Source organism: Ovis aries, chromosome 13, assembly GCF_016772045.2.
Source record: "Ovis aries strain OAR_USU_Benz2616 breed Rambouillet chromosome 13, ARS-UI_Ramb_v3.0, whole genome shotgun sequence".
Lineage (NCBI taxonomy): Eukaryota > Metazoa > Chordata > Mammalia > Artiodactyla > Bovidae > Ovis > Ovis aries.
This window is the reverse complement of record NC_056066.1, coordinates 51,007,472-51,026,649: the sequence shown is the minus strand read 5'-3', so window position 1 is coordinate 51,026,649 and position 19,178 is coordinate 51,007,472. Positions and strand designations below refer to the sequence as shown.

Genomic DNA, 19,178 nt, shown 5'->3' with positions numbered 1-19,178 from the left:
GCAGATAGATGGGGAAACAAGGGAAATAATGACAGACTTTTATTTTCTTGGGCTCCAAAATCACTGCAGATGGTGACTGCAGCCATGAAATTAAAAGATGCTTGCTCCTTGGAAGAAAAGCTATGACAGACTTAGAAAGTGTATTAAAAAGCCCAGACATTGCTGACAAAGGTACATCTAGTCAGAGCTAGTAGTCATCTAGTAGTCATGTATGGATGTGAGAGTTGCACCATAATGAAGTCTGAGCACCAAAGAATTGATGCTTTTGAACTGTGGTGTTGGAGAAGACTCTCGAGATTCCCTTGGACTGCACAGAGGTCTAACCAGTCAATCCTAAAAGAAATCAAACCTTGAATACTCATTGGGAGGACTGATGCTAAATCTCCATACTTTGGCCACCTGATGCGAAGAGTTGATTCGTTAGAAAAGACCCTGATGCTGGAAAAGATTGAAGGTAGGAAGAGAAAGAGACAACAGAGGCCGAGATGATTGGATGGCATCACTGACTCAATGTACATGCGTTTGAGCAAGCTCTGGGAGATGGTGAAGGACAGGGAAGCCTGGCATGCTGCAGTCCGTGTGGTCGCGAAGAGTTGGGCATGACAGCGACAAAACAGCAACCCTCCACCCCCAACTAGGAGATTAACATTGATACCACAGACCTTATTTAGATGGGACCAGTTTTACCTTAGCTCTTTTGTGAATGTGTATTTAGTTCTGTGTACTTTTATCACACGTGTAGATTCTTGCAGCCAAAACCATACTTGGCAATTAATTTCTAATTTTTCTTTATAGCAGCTTATTCATTTTTAAAATTAATTTTTTTATTGATGTATAATTGATTTACAGTAGCTTATTTTTCATGGAAGAAATCTCCTTTTACCTTGGTCAATATTTATGATTCTTTTAAAGCCTCCTCTTTGTTCCTGCAACTGTTTCTTCAGATGTTAGCGTCTTGTTTTTGTGGTGTTGATTCCCCTTTTGGTAATCTGGTTTGTAGAGTGATAGTCTCTGGTTTAAGGAATGCTGTTCTGTCAGTGGGTGCACTGTGAGCTTACTCGTCCGTCAGGATGGATTGTAGGGGAGAGATGGGAAGTGTGGCCAGATGTAGGGCTCCCCGCTTCTGGGTGGTAGTAGCTGTGTGGATGCCATACTGACTGTTGAGCTCAAGTGCCTGTGCTCAGTGAAGAATTTGCCTCCTTGGAGGTCGAGGAGGGGAGTGACTGGCCTGTGCAGCTGTGCCAAATGCATTTTCCTGCCATATGACTTACAACTGCACCAGAGCCTGCTTCTGTTTCCCCATGGCAGCTACCCCATTGACACCTTGAATGGAGCACCCCTCTGCTTCCCCCACCTTCATAGCTGCTCCCCATTTTAATAGCGTTTTTCTCTTGAGCGTTCTGGACAGTTACTGCCTCTGTCAGCTTAGTTCTGGTGATAGTGTCACTTCTTGTTTCTCAGAATTACTTTAGAAAATCAATACATCTGTCTTTAGTCATTTCTAGGATTTAAGATGGGAGGAGAAGACGTGTATAGCTAATGCGGTTTTATCTTGATCCAGTCTCCTTAAGGCATTTTTTTGGGGATAGTTTTTTTGGGGATGCTGTGCTGCATGGCGCATGGGATCCTAGTTCCCCGATCGGGGCTTGAGCCTGCACCCCCTGCATTGGAATCATGGGAGTCTTAACCACTGAACCTTCAGGGGAGTCTTGGGGTGGATTTTTGGAGATGGATATTTGAGTCACTGGTAAAGAATCCACCTTACCAACGTAGGAGATGCGAGTTTGATTCCTGGATCAGGAAGATCCCCTGGAGAAGGAAACAGCAACCCTCTCCAGTATTCTTGCCTGGGAAATCCCATAGACAGAGGAGCCTGGCCATGGACTCACAGAAGAGCTGGACACAACTTAGCGACTGAACAATAAATTTGGGTCTTAACTTTGAAATACCTGTTCTATTGATGGCCATTTAACCCTGATTGATTGACATTGACCGGTGGAGCGTATATGTTACACAGGATTTGGAATTTCCTCTGCCCATAAGTTGGGTTGGCTATCACTGTGATATTTTTCTTTTTGATGTTTGTGTGTTTTTTTTTAAATAGATTTGCTTCCAGATCAGACAATCATATTTCTTCTCCCCCAGATCTTTTTGTTTATATTTTGTATGGTTCTTGGAAACCTCAGGGTATGAAATGGTTAATAAGTGTGAATTTAGTTTTCAAGGAGAGAAAAGCTGTTTTGACTTTTCTTTTTCCTTTCCTCATTTAGTTTTTCCTTGGTTTGGCTTGGATATTGGTGGAACCCTGGTCAAGCTGGTTTATTTTGAACCCAAAGACATCACTGCTGAAGAAGAAGAGGAAGAAGTGGAAAGTCTTAAAAGCATTCGGAAGTACCTGACCTCCAATGTGGCTTATGGGTCCACTGGTATTCGGGACGTGCACCTGGAGCTGAAGGACCTGACTCTGTGTGGACGCAAAGGCAATCTGCACTTTATACGCTTTCCCACTCATGACATGCCTGCTTTTATTCAAATGGGCAGAGATAAAAACTTCTCGAGTCTCCACACTGTCTTTTGTGCCACTGGAGGTGGAGCGTACAAATTTGAGCAGGATTTTCTCACAGTATGCATTTTTTAGCTTATATACAATTTATGGTAATTTGATTGTTAAAAATAATACCAATAGCAAGTGGTGGAATTGTTTCCATCTCTAATGGAATTTGAATTTTCTTGAGTCAAATTAAGATTAGTGATAGGAATTGCCATTTAGAGATTGTTGTATAGTTTACTTTTTGCCCAATTCAGGTGAGTTGAGAATCAGAACCACTGAAAGCGTAGCATTTTGTTGTTGTTTTAGTATGAAAAAACAATAAAATTGTAATAAGCAGAGTATGGAACTACCAGTGAGGAGCTAATATCATTGTTTTGAACAACTAAATTGAAAAATAATTTTAAAAAATTAATGTCATTTCAAGTTATAAAGTTGTTTCCAGTCTTATCTACCACATATGTTTTCTTAACCTCCTTAATTGTTTCTTGGCAGTTTTACTATTTAGAAATATGAGGAGCTCGGGTCCAAAGCAGTGCTTTTTCCAGGCCTCAGGGCTAGTCAGAGATGTTGACAGTGGTCTCTGTGCTTAGTTGCTCAGTTGTGTCTGACTCTTAGCAACCCATGGACTGCAGCCCGCCAGGCTCCTCTGTCCTTTCAGATTCTCCTGGCAAGGATATTGGAGTGGGTTGCCATGCTCTCCTCCAGGGGATCTTCCCATCCCAGGTCTTCTGCATTCCAGGCGGATTTTTTACCGACTGAGCCACTGGGGAAGCACCATTCTGTTTAATGCTTTTTGACGTGTCCTGAGCTGCATGCTTGTTACCAGGAGTCCAGACACTAGGGGGAGTGCCAGTGGGCACTTGATTTTGTTTTCATTCAGTAAGTGTCTGTAAGGGCTTGAGGCTAGGTCTTTTGAGGGTGGATGTGGGAATAGATGGGAGAATTGATAAATGAATTTGACTCTGATCTTCAGGGTGCAGTGTAGATTTAAAATATCTTCAGTGACCATGGTTTTTATGCCACCAATGAAGATGTTATTGCAGAGATTCTGTCTTTGCTTATGTTATTTTTCATCCATCCCCCCGCTTGAGTGTCATTGTGTATTTGTGACCTCTTTCTTTGTCCTCTATCTTCTTTCTCCCATAACCTGAGTATAATCATAATATAGGATTGACATGAATTTTTAAAATGAGGTTTTGCTTGAATTTTTCGTGGTTTCTTTTCTACCTGTGAGTTAATGGGAAGATGGCAGGAGGAGAGGAGGTCCCCTTCCTTTGAGGTCGTAGTGGACTCTGGATTGTAACTGATAGGGTGAAACTGATAGGGATCACCACCTCGATGGACATAAGTTTGAGCAAGCTCCAGCAGTTGATGATGGATGGGGAAGCCTGTTGTGCTGCAGTCCATGGGGTTGCAGAGTTAGACACGACTGAGCGACTGAACTGACTGAAAGAAGAAAACCTACATATTTCTCTAACCTAGAGAGGTGCCTTTGGAACATATTAAAAAACCATTCAGAGAGAATAAGGGCTTCCCTCATAGCTTAGTTGGTAAAGAATCTGCCTACAATGCAGGAGACCCGGGTTCAATCCCTGGGTCCGGAAGATCCCCTGGAGGAGGAAATGGCAACCCATTCAGGTATTCTTGCCTGGAGAATCTCATGGACAGAGGAGCCTGGCAGGCTGCAGTCCATGGGGTCACTAGAGTCAGATGTGACTTAGCAACTAAACCACCAGCAGAGGTTGTGTGGTGATCCAAGGAGAGAGGCAGAGTAGATTTTAGACCTCAGTTGCCTCCTAGGCTATTGGGGTTTCTAATCTGTATGCATCAGTGCTGTTCTTGAAAGCTGTATGAAAATGAAATGCCTTACAAATCCTGCTTGTGCATTGGGAGTGATGATTATTTAATAAACCACAGTGAAATATTTCTAATAATATGGAGTTTATCCTGTCTCTTTTTTAATGTGAATCAGATTTCCTTGTGTTGAGTTTTCTTGTTGGTACTTAACACCTACATTATGAGTAATTTGATGAAATAACCTATGTATTAGACATATAACTATGTCAGTTAGGCTGAGATTCATTAGGAATAATGGCACAACAGGCCGGGAAAGATAAAAGGAGGTCTTAGCATACAGTGGCAGAAAACTACTTTGTTTTCAGTTAGGCCACTAGTGTAAAACAATTTAGCTTTGAAATGAAAATGCTGACACTTGAGATTCAAGTGTCAGGAAGTCAAAATTGAATTCATTGTGACAGGGAGGGCATGAGCAGATGAAATAAGGACAACGATGAACATTTTCAAGGGTTTGGGTTTTATCAGAGGAGTGGCTTAATATTCTTAATTAGGGATTAATTAAGGATTAAAATAAAGTTACCTGTTAACTTCCATCTCCTCTGGATCAGAATAAATTGAATATAAATGTAATCAAACAAGAGTTGAATTAAAGTGGGAGGACTTAACAGGGCTAAACTTGGTTGTAAACAGAAATAGTTGTTTTATGGAGTTGAGGCATCTTTGTTGCATATTTGAATAGATATGCTGGTAGCATTTGTTTGAAGGTTGGGGTAGACGTTCATAAGTAAAAAGTGAAAGTTTATATCATCTATCCAAAGTTACCACTGTTAAAGGTCTGTGTATCTTTTTTGTTTTTCTGTGCATGACTGTGTATGACATACACATGGGCATCTAAACGTGGTTTTAAAGATAGGCAGATTGAATCATATTTTATAAAATATTTCTCAGCTTACTTATTTTTTTTGACTTGTCTTGGAGTTCTTCCCACTTCATCTTAACTGAGTAAAGATCCTCTTCATTCTTGGGATTTCCCTGGTGGTGTCCAGTAGTTAAGACTTCACACTTCGACTGTGCAGGGCGTGAGTTCTGTCCCTAGTTGGGGGGCTAAGATCCCACACACTGCATAGCATGCCCAAGAGAAAAACAAATGCGCATAAGGATCCTCTTCATTCTTAATTACTATACAGTGTTCCATAATATGAATAATAATTTAATCATTCTTTCGGAATTATTTAAATGAAGTTAAGTCGATAGCACTTATTTATGTATTTATGGCCCAAGAAAGACTTATTTTACTTATACACCCACAGTACAAATAACGTTCCTTTCTAGTGGTGGTTTCATTGCTTCTTTTGTCCTTTTTATGGACAACATCCAGTAATTATTTACATGCAGTCATTTAGATCATAAAGCAGACAACAGTAACGTTATTTGCCTCTATCACAGGGACTCCAGTATCTGGAATTTTTATTAAGAAGGCTTAATTTGAGTGGTGAATTCTCAACTGTGTGATCTTATGACTAAAAGATGACACTTTTAACTTTTGATTGTGCTGAACTCCCTCCACCCCCTGCAGGTTATCACCAGTTTAAATAGTGAAATATTTTACTTTCTTATTGGACACTTTCAGTCCTTTGTTTTTTTGTCCACACTGTGTGGCATGTGGGATCTTAATGCCATGACCAGGGATTGGACCTGGGCCCCCTGTGTTGGGAGGTGGAATCTTAACCACTGGATACCGGGGAAGTCCCCTGGCCACTTTCAGTCCTTTGGCTGGTTGTTATTAATACAAATTGTGGCCTACTTTAATACTGCTGTGTAGCCTTGAAGGTAGTCTTTGAAAGGCAGATGTTAAGAGTGCTTGTTGCTCGCACCATGTGTTTCTAGGTCCTTGCGTCTTAGATTTCTTAGGATTTGATTTCTGATGGGACTGTGGCCTTAGCTGTGCTCCTGCCCTGTGGTCCCTGTAACAGGTATCTTGATCTCTGCTTGGTTTTTGGCACATTTCTTCAGCTCCTATGGTGGTTTATAGGTAGAGTGTATTGGATCTGTGCGAGCAGGAATCTTGTCAGTCCTTCCCTATATTTGTTGTCTCCAGACAACAAAAGCAGATCTGTTGTGCAGTTCAGTTCAGTGACTCAGTCATGTCCGACTCTTTGCGACCCCATGGACTGCAGCACGCCAGGAGGCCTCCCTGTCCTGCTCACTAACTCCTGGAGTTTACTCTAACTCATGTCCATTGAGTCGGTGATGCCATCCAACCACTGTATCCTCTGTCATCCCCTTCTCCTGCCTTCAATCTTTCCCAGCATCCGGGTCTTTTCCAATGAGTCAGTTCTTTGCATAAGGTGGCCAAACTATTGGAGTTTCAGCTTCAGCATCAGTCCTTTCAATGAATATTCAGGACTGATTTCCTCTAGGATGGACTGGTTGGGTCTCCTTGCAGTCCAAGGGACTCTCAACACTACAGTTCAAAAGCATCAATTCTTTGGTGCTCAGCTTTCTGTATATAGTCCAACTCTCACATCCATACATGACTACTGGAAAAACTGTAGCTTTTACTAGACGGACCTTTTTGGCAAAGTAATGTCTCTGCTTTTTAATAAGCTGTCTAGGTTGGTCATGACTTTTATTCCAAGGAGCAAGCAAGCATCTTTTAATTTCATGGCTGCAGTCACCATCTGCAGTGATTTTTGAGCCCCCCAAAATAAAGTCTGTCACTGTTTTCATTATTTGCCCATCTCTTTGCCATGAAGTGATGGGACCGGATGCCATGATCTTAGTTTTCTGAATGTTGACTTTTAAGCCAACTTTCTCACTCTCCTCTTTCACTTTCATCAAGAGGCTCTTTAGTTCTTCGCTTTCTGCCATAAGGGTGGTGTCATCTGCATAACTGAGGTTATTGATATTTCTCCTAGCAGTCTTGATTCCAGCTTGTGCTTCATCCAGTCCAGTGTTTCTCATGATGTACTGTGCATATAAGTTAAATAAGTAGGGTGACAATACAGAGCCTTGCCATACTCCTTTTCCTATTTGGAACCAGTTTGTTGTTCCATGTCCAATTCTAACTGTTGATTCTTGACCTGTATACACATTTCTCAAGAGGCAGGTTGGGTGGTCTGGTATTTCCATCTCTTGTAAGAATTTTCCATAGTTTGTTGTGATCTGTTCTATAAAGAATGCACAAATAATACACATCAATGAGCACTTTTATGGTTTGTCTTATGTAAAGAAGATGCCTTATTAAATGGAATTTTTATTGCTGTTTGGCTTGTTAAAAAATCTGCATATATTTTTATTTCATTACAGATAGGTGATCTTCAGCTTTGCAAACTTGATGAACTAGATTGCTTAATAAAAGGAATTTTATATATTGACTCAGTTGGATTCAATGGACGGTCACAGTGCTATTACTTTGAAAACCCTGCTGATTGTGAGAAATGTCAGAAGTTACCATTTGATTTGAAAAATCCATACCCCCTGCTGCTGGTGAACATTGGCTCTGGGGTTAGCATCTTAGCAGTATATTCCAAAGATAATTATAAGAGGGTCACAGGTACCAGGTAGGTCTTTTATATACAGGTCATTGTTTATTCTTGATATCATAATGGCTTAAAACTGAGTTTTCCAGGATTGTGTATCAGTACATCTTCAAGAACTTGTTAAAATTATGTGAAAGGTATATTTCTATGGGAGTATGCAAGCAGATATTGTTACTCTTTGAAAATTACGATTTCATGATCTACTTTTCTTTAATCTCTAATCCTGAAGTTTCATTGCCATAGTTTTACAAAATATCTCATCAGCCTCATTGTGCCCATGGTCCCTGTCCTCAGATAGTATATGCTGTGTCTATATCATAAAGTAACCAAAGCTACTAGGTGGCATTTATAGGGAGAGGGCAAGGCAAGATCCAACCTTTGAAACTGGTCTAGATTTTACATGTATACATACACATATATAGCTAGGGGATGTTGTGAGATCTAGAAGTTGAGGTACTGAGCAGTGGAAAGATAATTGGGGGAAGGTAGTTGAAAGGGAGGATTAGGTGGCAGATGAATATAAATACTTTTTGGTTTAAGGATTAGTGATCACTTGAAAAACAGGAGCTGGAGATTGGGATAAACAAGTTTCGAACACGTGTGAGTTAAAGAAAGAAAGGAATAATTTTGAGAGAGAAAACATTTGTGGAGGAGTTCTAGTAGGGTAGAGGGGGCTAAAGACCCTGGATGATAAGACTCTTGGATGAGGATGATGTGGGGCTTGTAGAAAGAGGTGCCACCATGGCCCTGGTGGGCTGATCTGTACCTGAGGCTCCTGGTACCCAGCAGGTGCCCAGCCCACATTGGGAACATGAGGTGGGCCCTGTGTTTTGCCACTTTGTTGGCTTATGTGAATATGTTATCCTCAAAGTGTCTATTAGGCGCTTTGTTCTTATCTTTTCACAGACTTGTTTTCTGCTAGTGGCATCTGCATGATGGAGATGGGGGCAAGCTTGGATTGATACATAAACATGGTTTTCAGTTCATAAATTCTACTTTCCTCTTCTTATTTTGAAAAATGTTTCAGTACTATGTTTGTTTTTAATCACAGTCTTGGAGGAGGAACTTTTTTTGGCCTTTGCTGTCTTCTTACTGGTTGTACCACATTTGAAGAAGCTCTGGAAATGGCATCACGTGGAGATAGCACCAAAGTGGATAAACTAGTGCGAGACATTTATGGAGGGGACTATGAGAGGTTTGGACTGCCAGGCTGGGCTGTGGCTTCAAGGTAAGGGAAGGGGGCGTGTGTGCTCCAAGAAATACAGGATGTACAATGGAATGTTATCAGCCATAAAAAAGAACAAAATCATTTGCAGTAACATGGATGGACCTAGAGAGTCTCATGCTGAGGTCAGTCAGTCAGAGAAGAACAAATACATGATATTTCTTACATGTAGAATCTTTAAAAAAAGCTACAAATAAACTTACCTACAAAACCAAAACAGAGTTGCAGATGTAGAAAATAAACAACGTTATGATGGGGGGCGGCGGTAGGAGGAGGGAGGGGATAAATTGAAAGATTGGGATTGATACATACACACTACTATACATAAAATAGACAACTGGTAAGGACCTACTGTATAGCACAGGGAACTCTACTCAGTACTCTGTAATGTCCTATATGGAAAAAGAATCTAAAAAAGTAGATATGTGTGTTTGTATAACAAACTGACTTTGCTGTACATCTGAAACTAACACAGTATTGTAAATCAATTATATATACTCCAATCAAAATTTTAAAATAATATGGAAATATTAAGTATTGGGTCTGTTTTTTACTCTTTAAATAGCTTTGCATACTATGAAGTCAGCTGTTTAAAGTGTACAATTTAGTAGTTTCTAGTATATTTATAGAATTTTGCAGTCATCTTTGTAATGTAATTTTGGAATATTTCCATCATCCCAGAAAGAAACCTTGTTTCCATTAGCTCTCCCCATTCCCTCCCTCTTCCCATAGTTCCTGGTAAACACTAGTCTGTTTTTTGTCTCTATATGGCATCATACAAGTGGTTTGTGACTGGCTTCTTTAACTTAGCGTAACATTTTCAATGTTCATCCATGTTGTAGCATAAATCATTACTTTGTTCCTTTTATTTGAATAACATTCCATTGTATTGATATACAACATGTATCTTTTGGGTTTTAACTGCCTTAACAGGTGTACAAGGAAGTCTCATTTTGATTTGTATTTTAATGATGATCACCATTTTTAAATGTTTAATAAGTTTAATATTTTAATAAACATTTTTAATGTTTAATAAGATTTGGCTTATGGGATCTTCCTGGACCAGGGGTGGAGCCCGTGGCCTCTGCATTGTCAGGCGGATTCTTATCCACTGTACCACCAGGGAAGTCTGGGTGCAAGGCTTTTAATACTAAGAAAAGGCACTTGTATACTTGCTTGTTTACTAATTTTAGGTATTTTGTAAATTCTGTAGATTTCACTTTCTGTGTTTGTAACATTTGGTCAATGATACGATCCCTTTTCTGATTGGTTAGGTTTGTGATCAAGTCATAGTTATTTACGTATCAGTTTTGTTCATCAGGCTTCCCTGGTGGCTCAGATGGTAAAGTGTCTGCCTGCAGTGTGGGAGACCTGGGTTCGATCCCTGGGTCAGGAAGATCCCTTGGAGAAGGAAATGGCAACCCACTCCAGTACTCTTACCTGAAAAATCCCATGGATGGAGGAACCTGGTAGGCTACAGTCCATGGGGTTGTAAAGAGTCAGACATGACTGAGTGACTTCTCTCTGTGCTCATCAGGTACTTTGAAATACTTGATCTTCTAGGGAAATTGGAAACTCTTACTCAGGGACTCAGCTGTCTGTACTTTGCTTTGCTCAGATAAAGCAATTTGCTAGATGTGAATGTGACCATTCAGCTGAGTGGAACAGCTCTCCAGTTGGGAGCGGATTGCTAATTGAGGCGTGTTCCTGGAATTTAGCCTGGTTTCAGAAGGAGCATGGTGCCTTCAGGGGATCTTAATGTGTGTGCTTAGTTGCTCAGTCGGGTCCAACTCTTTGCAACCCCATGGACTGCAACCCGCCAGGCTAGGTAAGAATACTGGAGTGGGTTGGCATGCCCTCCCCCACCTCCTCCAGGGGATCTTCCCAACCCAGGAATTGAACTTGGGTCTCCCCATTGCAGGCTGAACCTGGTGTCAAAGCTGGATTTCATAGAAACCTCAGGGAAGGCCATTTGCTCATTCAGAATGCTTGAATGAATTCTTGAAGTTGTGTTTCTTTTTGAGCAGATGTTCTGTTATTTTGTAATAAAAGTTCGAAGATTTGAACAGTGTTGCCCTGAAAGTTACTTTTATCTTAGTAAAGTAACATTAAGTTCTGTTACGCTGTTTTACCTTTGGTTTAGGAACCAGTTACTTATTTTTTTTTCCATCACAGCTTTGGAAACATGATGAGCAAGGAGAAGCGAGAGGCTGTGAGTAAAGAGGACCTTGCCAGAGCGACTTTGATCACCATCACCAACAACATTGGCTCAATAGCAAGAATGTGTGCCCTTAATGAAGTAAGGGGACATGGATTTCTTTAGTTGCTCTGAGGAAAATACAGAACTTACTATGTGGGCCCCACCTTGTATACAACGTCTGTCTTCTCCGAACAGTGCCTAAATGTAGTTGTAAGTGGTGGATTTTGTTTCATTGGTGTAGTTAAACTGCTTCACATGTAGATTAATCTTAAAAGATTTTTATTTTCTTACTCAAGATAAACACTGCTACTGTCTAGAAGTAGAGCAGAAAGCAGAGGAAGGTAGGGAAGGTAGCCAGTTTTGCAGATAATGGGGACAGTTGGGTGGTGGTGAAGGGTGGTGATGCTGAATAAAGATACCACGCTCACTGTTGACCTCAAGAGTCCCTGGGAATGAATCCAGAGGAAGGCACTGAAGCTGGGAGAAACTGAGTGGGCCGAGGAGTGCCCACCCTGCTCCGCTCCCGCTGACTGCAGCAGAGCTGTCTTTGTGCTTTCAGCTTCTTTACAGTGCTGCCTTGTAGCATTCAGGTCAAGCAGCATTGTACAGGGCTATGAAAGAACTAAGAATGGCCTTCCCTTGGGGATCCAGTTGGTATAACTTGTCCCTGTTTATACACTTTTGTTTAAAATAAGGCTTTTAAATAGATAATGCAGGCATGTGACTTAAAGAAATCTCAAGTTACAAAAGGACTGTCTCATTTTTAATGAAAAAGACAGTATTTTCATGAAGAAATTCAAAATATTTGAATGTTTTAACACTTCTGTTTTCTTTGTTGCACGTTCCTTTTCCTGTGCTTATGTATTTTAAGATATTTTAGTTGATGTACATACAATTCTGTTTTTTACTTATGTATTATAAATTGCAGGGTTGTGTATGTGATTTCTTTTTATATCATAAGTCATTCGCATAGAACTGGGCATTTGGTTGCTTGTCAGCGATCACTCTGCGATAAAGCATTTTTTAGTGTGAAACTGTTTCCTTGGATGGATTTATTCTTTTTTTTTTTTTAATGTTTATTTTTGTTTATTTGACTGCAGTGGGGTCTTCTTGCGGCATGTGGGATCTGGTTCCTTGACCAGGGATGGAACCCAGGCCCCCTGCATTGGGAGTTTGATGTCTTACCACTGGACCATCAGGGAAGTCCTTGGATTTATTCTTGATAAGGGATTTATTCAGGAGTGAGATTTCTCATCTAAAGAATATCATACTTGTGGGACTTCCGTGGTGGTCCCGTGGCTGGGACTCCACGCTCCCGATGTAGGAGGCCCAGGTTTGCCGCTTAGTCAGGGAACTAGATCCCACATGATGCAGCTAAGACGTGGAGCTGCTAAATAAAGAGGTAAAATAAAATTTAAAAAAAGAACCCTTGGTTATGAATCTTGAAGGATGTTGCCCAGAAGCTTTGCATAAGGGCCACACTGTTTCAGATCGTTTTTAACAATGAATGAATGAGTCGGTTTTACCACAACTTGACTAATATTGGGGGTTAGTTAGAATTTGTTAGTAGTTCTGCTGACTTTTTTTTTTTTAGTGCCTATTTAAAATACAGTTTTATTTAAGGCTGTGTTTTCCACTTTCAGTGCTTATAAAGTACAATGTTATTTCCTTTCCCTGTGCATATATTCAGCATTGTCAAGAATGCCCAGTTGTTCACTGTAGGAGCTCAGCTTTAAAACTGCCTTGTGCTTATAAAGTACAATGTTATTTCCTTTCCCTGTGCATATATTCAGCATTATCAAGAATGCCCAACTGTTCACTATAGGAGCTCAACTTTAAAACTGCCTTGGAATTTGCTTGTCCTTCAGTGTTTTGTGTGAAACAGTGCTAAATCCATACTAAGTTGGTGTAATCAAGCTTCAGTGGTGGGCCCAGATGGAGGTGCTCCGCCACCAGGGACGCCCCCAGGCATTCCTCCTGGCTGGCCTCCAGTGCCCTGGTACAGCTTGGTAATGACAGACTTGCAGACTTTTTTCCAGCTCCATCTGCCTCTGTTTAGATTCTTCCTTCACAGGATGTAGTATGTAAGATCTTGGGTCATTCAGACATCCAAGGAAGGAAACTGTCAACATCTAGAGTCTTTGCTAACTTTTAATGGCTCTAAAATTTTACTTTTTTTGCTCATTAGTGAGGTTGAATTTTTTTGTGTGATATTTTCTTATAATTTGCCTGTGTGTTACTTTTCTTCTTTGAATTGGTCTTAGTATTTTTTTTAACTTATCTGTATAAAATTTTGTATTTAATTATAGTTATGGTTTGTCATGTTAATTCAAATGCTTTTCTAATCTTTATTCTCCTGTGACATTTACTGGCATGCTTTGAAGTGGGTTTAGAGTTGTCTGGAGCTCAAATTTAAGTAGCCCTGCATCAACTGAAGTAAATGTAAATACTTTTTTTGGATCAACAGTCAACTAACTAACAGAAATTATGTACATGATACTGTCTTTGGGGTAGCTTTTATGAGAGAACAGAAATTAACGTGAAAACTAATTGCCTTTTTTTTGATGTGCTCAGAACATTAACCAGGTGGTATTTGTTGGAAATTTCTTGAGAATTAATACGATCGCCATGCGGCTTTTGGCATATGCTTTGGATTATTGGTCCAAGGGACAGTTGAAAGCACTTTTTTCGGAACATGAGGTAAGCGGAGTTATTTCCTGTGACATGTTAACCTTCATAAAGGGCATGCTGTTCATGCTATGCTAGAATTTAAAGCAGTACTTATTATTTGTTTCTGTACTTGTATAATATGGTTAACTTTGTTCATGTTCAAAAGCTGTTTCTTACCTGATTTAACGTAAGGTAAATATTTGGTTAATTTCATTGTGAGCTTTAGCAATTTTAAAGAAAGTCTTGACAAACATCCAGCTATATTCCTGATGCCATTTTCTTTTCTGAACCATCCTTTGTATTTTCCCCGTTGCAGTTTGTACTTAGGTTGTAAGTGTACTTAACTCAGTTCTTTTTTCATTTTTTGATGTCAGTTTTTATCATGTTAATATAGTTCTTGTGCCAGTTATTTTATTTAAGATGTATGTCCTAAAACCAACTCCATCAGTAAAAAGCATTCCAGGATTAGAGCCACACTGTTGTAAGAACTTAACACAGAGGCTGTGTGAAAAAGAATAATTGAATTGCTCAACCTGATATCCTGTTTTGGAAAATTGTCTTTCTGACTTGAGGAACAGTAAAACCAGAGCTATGAAAGGGACTTTGTCTTTCCTCCCCTTGGTTTTGGGGCAGTTGGACTCTTTCAAGTGTTACAGTGGATTGTAGATAGTGTTAGCATGAATAGTTTTCAGAATTGTGTTTGCATACTTACTTTATGATATGAGTCCTTTATGAAGTTTGGTTTTCCTCTCTGGCTAGCCTGTTTGCTGTTTGTCCGTGTATTTTCCATTTTCATTTAGACCTCTGGCTCTAATGTTGATCTCTGTACTTGTGGAGCTCTGATTATTTTAGGTTCTCTGAGTCATGAAATATACTCCTGCCTGCACACTGAAGTCATTGTGAATACTGTTGTGAAAGCTTTGTATAGATTGTTTTCAAGCCTTTCTATTTCATTGTTCACTATTCTCATCTTACACTTCTTGGCTTGTAACAACCTCTGTCTTTTACTAGATAGTAGCTTGGGTCTGGAGTGGAACTCAGTATAATGGCTAACTTTATCCCTTCTTTTGTTGTAAAATGAAACCCAGATATAGAAAATCATGTAAAACAAAGTGTGTAACTAACTGTTACGACGCTGTATTTCCCCTGCAGGAGGCTCTGGTTTAATCCCTGGACTGGGAACTAAGTCTGCATGCTGCAGGGCATGGCCAGAAATTTAATAATAATAACGAAGTGAACGCCCTTGGCCTCTGCCCTCTGGCTGGCCGAGGGTTTCTGAGTGCTGTGGAGTCTGCTCGCCTACAGTTTCTGACTTTGTCATAACACGTCTGTGTGGCCGCTTTTTTTCCTTTAATTTGCTTTTAATTGAAGAATAATTGGTTTACAGTATTGTTGATTTCTACCATACATGAACATGAATCAGCCTTCGGTGTAGTATGTGCCCTCCTGGAGCCTCCCTCCCACCTCCCCTCGCTCTAGGCTGTCACAGAGCAGAGTTGGGGCGCTCCGAGTCTCAGAGCAGTTCCCCCGGCAGCTTCGCGTGTGGTGGCTCTACCGTGTGTGTCCTGCTCTCCCCACCCAGCCCCGTCCACACATCTGTTCTCTGCATCTGCGTCTCTGTTGCTGCCCTGCATATAGATTCATCAGTACCACCTTTCTAGTTTCTATATATATGCGTTAATATGCAATATTTGTTTTTTCTCATTCTGACTTCAGTCTGTATAATAGGGTCTAGATTCATCCACTTAATTAGAACTGACTGAAATGTGTTCCTTTGTATGGCTGAGTAATATTCCATTGTGTGTATGTACCACAGCTGCTTTATCCGTTCATCTGTTGGTGAACATCTGGGTTGCATCCATGTTATTGTAAATAGCGCTGCAGTGAACATTGGGGTACATGTGTCTCTTTCAGTTCTGGTTTCCTTAGGATATTTGCCTCGTAAAGGGATTTCATATGGAAATTTTATTCCTAGTCTTTTAAGGAATCTCCATACTGTTCTTTGTGGTGTTTGTATCAATATAAATTTCCACCAACAATACAAGAGGGTTCCCTTTTCTCCACACCCTCTCCAACATTTATTGTGTGTAGACTCTTTGATGATGGGCATTCTGACTGGTGTAAGGTGATAGGTATCTCACTGAAGTTTTGATTTGCATTTCTCTAAAAATGAGTGATGTTGAGCATCTTTTCATGTGCTTGTTAGCCGTCTGTTAATGGCTATGGCTATGTATGTCTTCTTTAGAGAAATGTCTTTTTAGGTCTTTTTCCCACTTTTTGATTGGGTTGTTTGTTTTTCTGTTACTGAGTTGTATGAGCTGCTTGTATATTTTGGAAAATAATTCCTTGTCAGTTGTTTCCTTTGCTATTATTTCCCATTCTGAGGGTTTTCTTTTCTCCTTGTTTGTAGTTTCCTTTGCTGTGCAAAAGCTTTTAAGTTTAGTTTTTAAATTTTTGTTTATTGTAGTTTTTGTTTTTATTTCCATTACGCTAGGAGATGGGTCATAGAAGACCTTGGTTTGGTTTATGGCATCGGGTGTTCTGCCTATGTTTTCCTCTAAGAGTTTTATAGTTTCTGGTCTTACGTTAAGGTCTTTAATCCCTTTAGAGTTTATCTTTGTGTGTGGCGTTAGGAAGTGTTCTGATTTCATACTTTCACACATAGCAGTGCAGTTTCCCCAGCACCGCTTTTTGAAGAGACTGTCTTTTCTCTATTGTGTATTCTTGTGGCTGCTTTTTCTTTTAAAGCCAACAAATAGAGTGAAAGGGCAGGCCTCTCGTGTGTGGGCACATGTTCTTTGGAGAAGCTTTTCTTGGAAAATAGAACCTTAGTTATCTATAGTATTTCAGAGACCTGTCATATGGTCTGCGCTGCAGCAAGCCTTTCAGGACCGTCCCCCTCCTTCTGTGCTCACCTCTCTCTCGCAGTGCGTTACTGTGTGATCGCATCCTTTGGAGACTGATAGATTCTGTGTCATTGTACGATTATCCTCTGATTCTTACTGGCAGTTTCTTTCTGCCAGTATGGGTTTTGTCTCATTTTCTGTTTTCTTTTTAATTTATTCACGTCTTGGTTGTTTTTGACCTAGATTGCTTGCTTCAGGAGATGGTCCAGCATGGTCTTCCTTCAGCTGCTGCTTCTCTGTCTGACATCTCTGCCTTCCCCTCCGGTGCCTCTGTTCTTCAGATGTTGCTCCTCTGACCTCACCCCTCTCTCCATGTTGCCTGAGGGTTCTGTTGTCCTGCTGGCTGCTGCCCCGCTCCAGATCTAGACATCCGGTGGGTGTGGCTGCTTGGCTGCCTCGGGTACCTCAGCTTTGCACATCCTGCATGGAGCTGCCTTCCTTGCTCTCTACATCTCTTGCTCCTGTGTCTTTGTTCTCAGGGGTGGTGTGACCGGATGTGCAGGAGGGACCTCAACTTCCCTGCCACCTTTCTTCTCTTCTTCAGGCCAAGTCTTGAACCCATTCCACCCCATTCTTTGCTCTCCACCTCCAGCCCAACAGGGCCCTCACCCTCTGTGACTTGTCCCTGCTCCTCCTCCATTGCACTTTATGTCTCATCTTCCCTTCATTCTGGAATTATGTTGAAATGCTCCAGGTCCCCATTGCTTCTCATCACCTCATTCCCCAGGAGATGGCCCAGGTACTGTCTCTTAACCAGAGGTAATGGTCACTGCGGGCCTCAGAGCTTGTGGGGCCCTCACTGAGGGCTCTGGTCTGATGTGCCAGAGTGCCCTCCCCTGCCTGGGAGCTCCTCAGAACTTCTCTGCTGGCCTTGGGCTCAGCAAAATGGGCGTCAGGAAATGAGTGGCAGGAATTAAGGGCCGTGTTAGCTTTAATACTAGTAATCATATTTATGGTAATATAAGTAAGTCTAAGGAGAATTGCTCTTATTTTTCTTTCTTTTTGTTTTCAGGGTTATTTTGGAGCTGTTGGAGCACTCCTTGAGCTATTGAAGATCCCCTGACTGTTACCTGGGGCGGGGTTCCTGGAACCTTCCACAGGGGGATCTGTGGATGGACTCTTTTTTAAAGACTTACTCAGTTTTATGATTGTCTACTACCTGAATCAAAGCAAGAAAGGACAAGTGTAATTTTCTAAGTCATCAAGATGAATTCTTAAAAATTCAATCTGAACTAATAACCAGTAAGGAAATATATATGTATTAAAAAAAAAAAAGTGGACCATGTTGGTGAGGATTCTCTGTATTTAAGTTGCTCTTCAGTATAGTGTAGTTTTGAAATTCAGCATCACTCAGTGGAGCCACTTCGGGAGAGAACTGTTCTTTGTTCAGCTGGCTTTGGTTTTGTGTCCTGTTGAATTTGGTAAATATAAGGCAAGCAACTCTGTATTACAATCTAATCACATTTTTGTCAGTGTGGCTTTGGAGAGCGTCGTCTTTGCATTAACTTTGGTGTGTATAGCCTGGTATGAACATTGAAAAACGTTTCAAGGTTCTGCAAACTTACTGGTAGATGAATTCTTAATTCTGTGCCTGTAACTTCTAACAAGCCACTTTTGGAGGGGCAGTTTCAGGTTGTTACATTGTAGATCCTGGGAAGGTCTGTTTGGAATGACAGGACTTCTGCCCTGGGCAGGATTGCCCTGGGTATTGGACGGATTATGGATGTGACAGAAGTGAGTAAGCTAGTAGAAAAAGCATATCTGGAAGGGCCAGACAGAAAAAACAGAGAGGGCCGCTAGTATTGACATCTTTTCAGGGAATGGGGGGAATCTGGTTATTTCAGGCCAGTAGAAAGGGAGGAATGGAGCTGTCCATCGATTAGCTCATGGAGAACAGGGCGGGGCTTCTACTTGCCTTGTGCTTGCTTGAAACTGCCTGGGAGTTTGCCTCAGTTGGATATAGTAGTGGAGGGGCTGTATGTGGGAGGCTCAAAAGGCTGCTTGAGGAGAGGCAGATTTTTAGATGGAGGCTTGGTGGAGGTTGGCTTTGAATATTTTGTTTCTGCTGTGCAAAATGATTTAAAAACCTCCTAGGAGAGAGAGCAACATTTGTATGTTCTGCGTCCCTGGTGAAGGCAGTGAAGGTTTTATATAAAGCAGCCTTTGAAACAGAAGGAAACCCCAAGGCTCTCTGGCCTCTTTGTGCCCCTTGGCTTCAGGCGATGAGACTGGCCTGGGAGGGACCACATATGGGAGGCAGTGTTCCAAGGGACAGAGGGGCACAGGA

General features: G+C 41.0%; 1 protein-coding gene across 1 annotated transcript; it reads left to right on the top strand.

The window, feature by feature from the left end:
- The first annotated feature begins 2,464 nt into the window (after nucleotides 1-2,464).
- On the top strand, nucleotides 2,465-18,166 carry PANK2 (pantothenate kinase 2). Its single transcript, NM_001142893.1, is given in 9 exon segments — nucleotides 2,465-2,623; nucleotides 7,658-7,911; nucleotides 8,942-9,079; nucleotide 9,082; nucleotides 9,085-9,096; nucleotides 9,099-9,118; nucleotides 11,291-11,414; nucleotides 13,890-14,015; nucleotides 17,904-18,166. Coding segments are annotated over 9 exon segments (834 nt in total). The 5' UTR covers nucleotides 2,465-2,515; the 3' UTR covers nucleotides 17,955-18,166.
- Nucleotides 18,167-19,178: the final 1,012 nt, after the last annotated feature.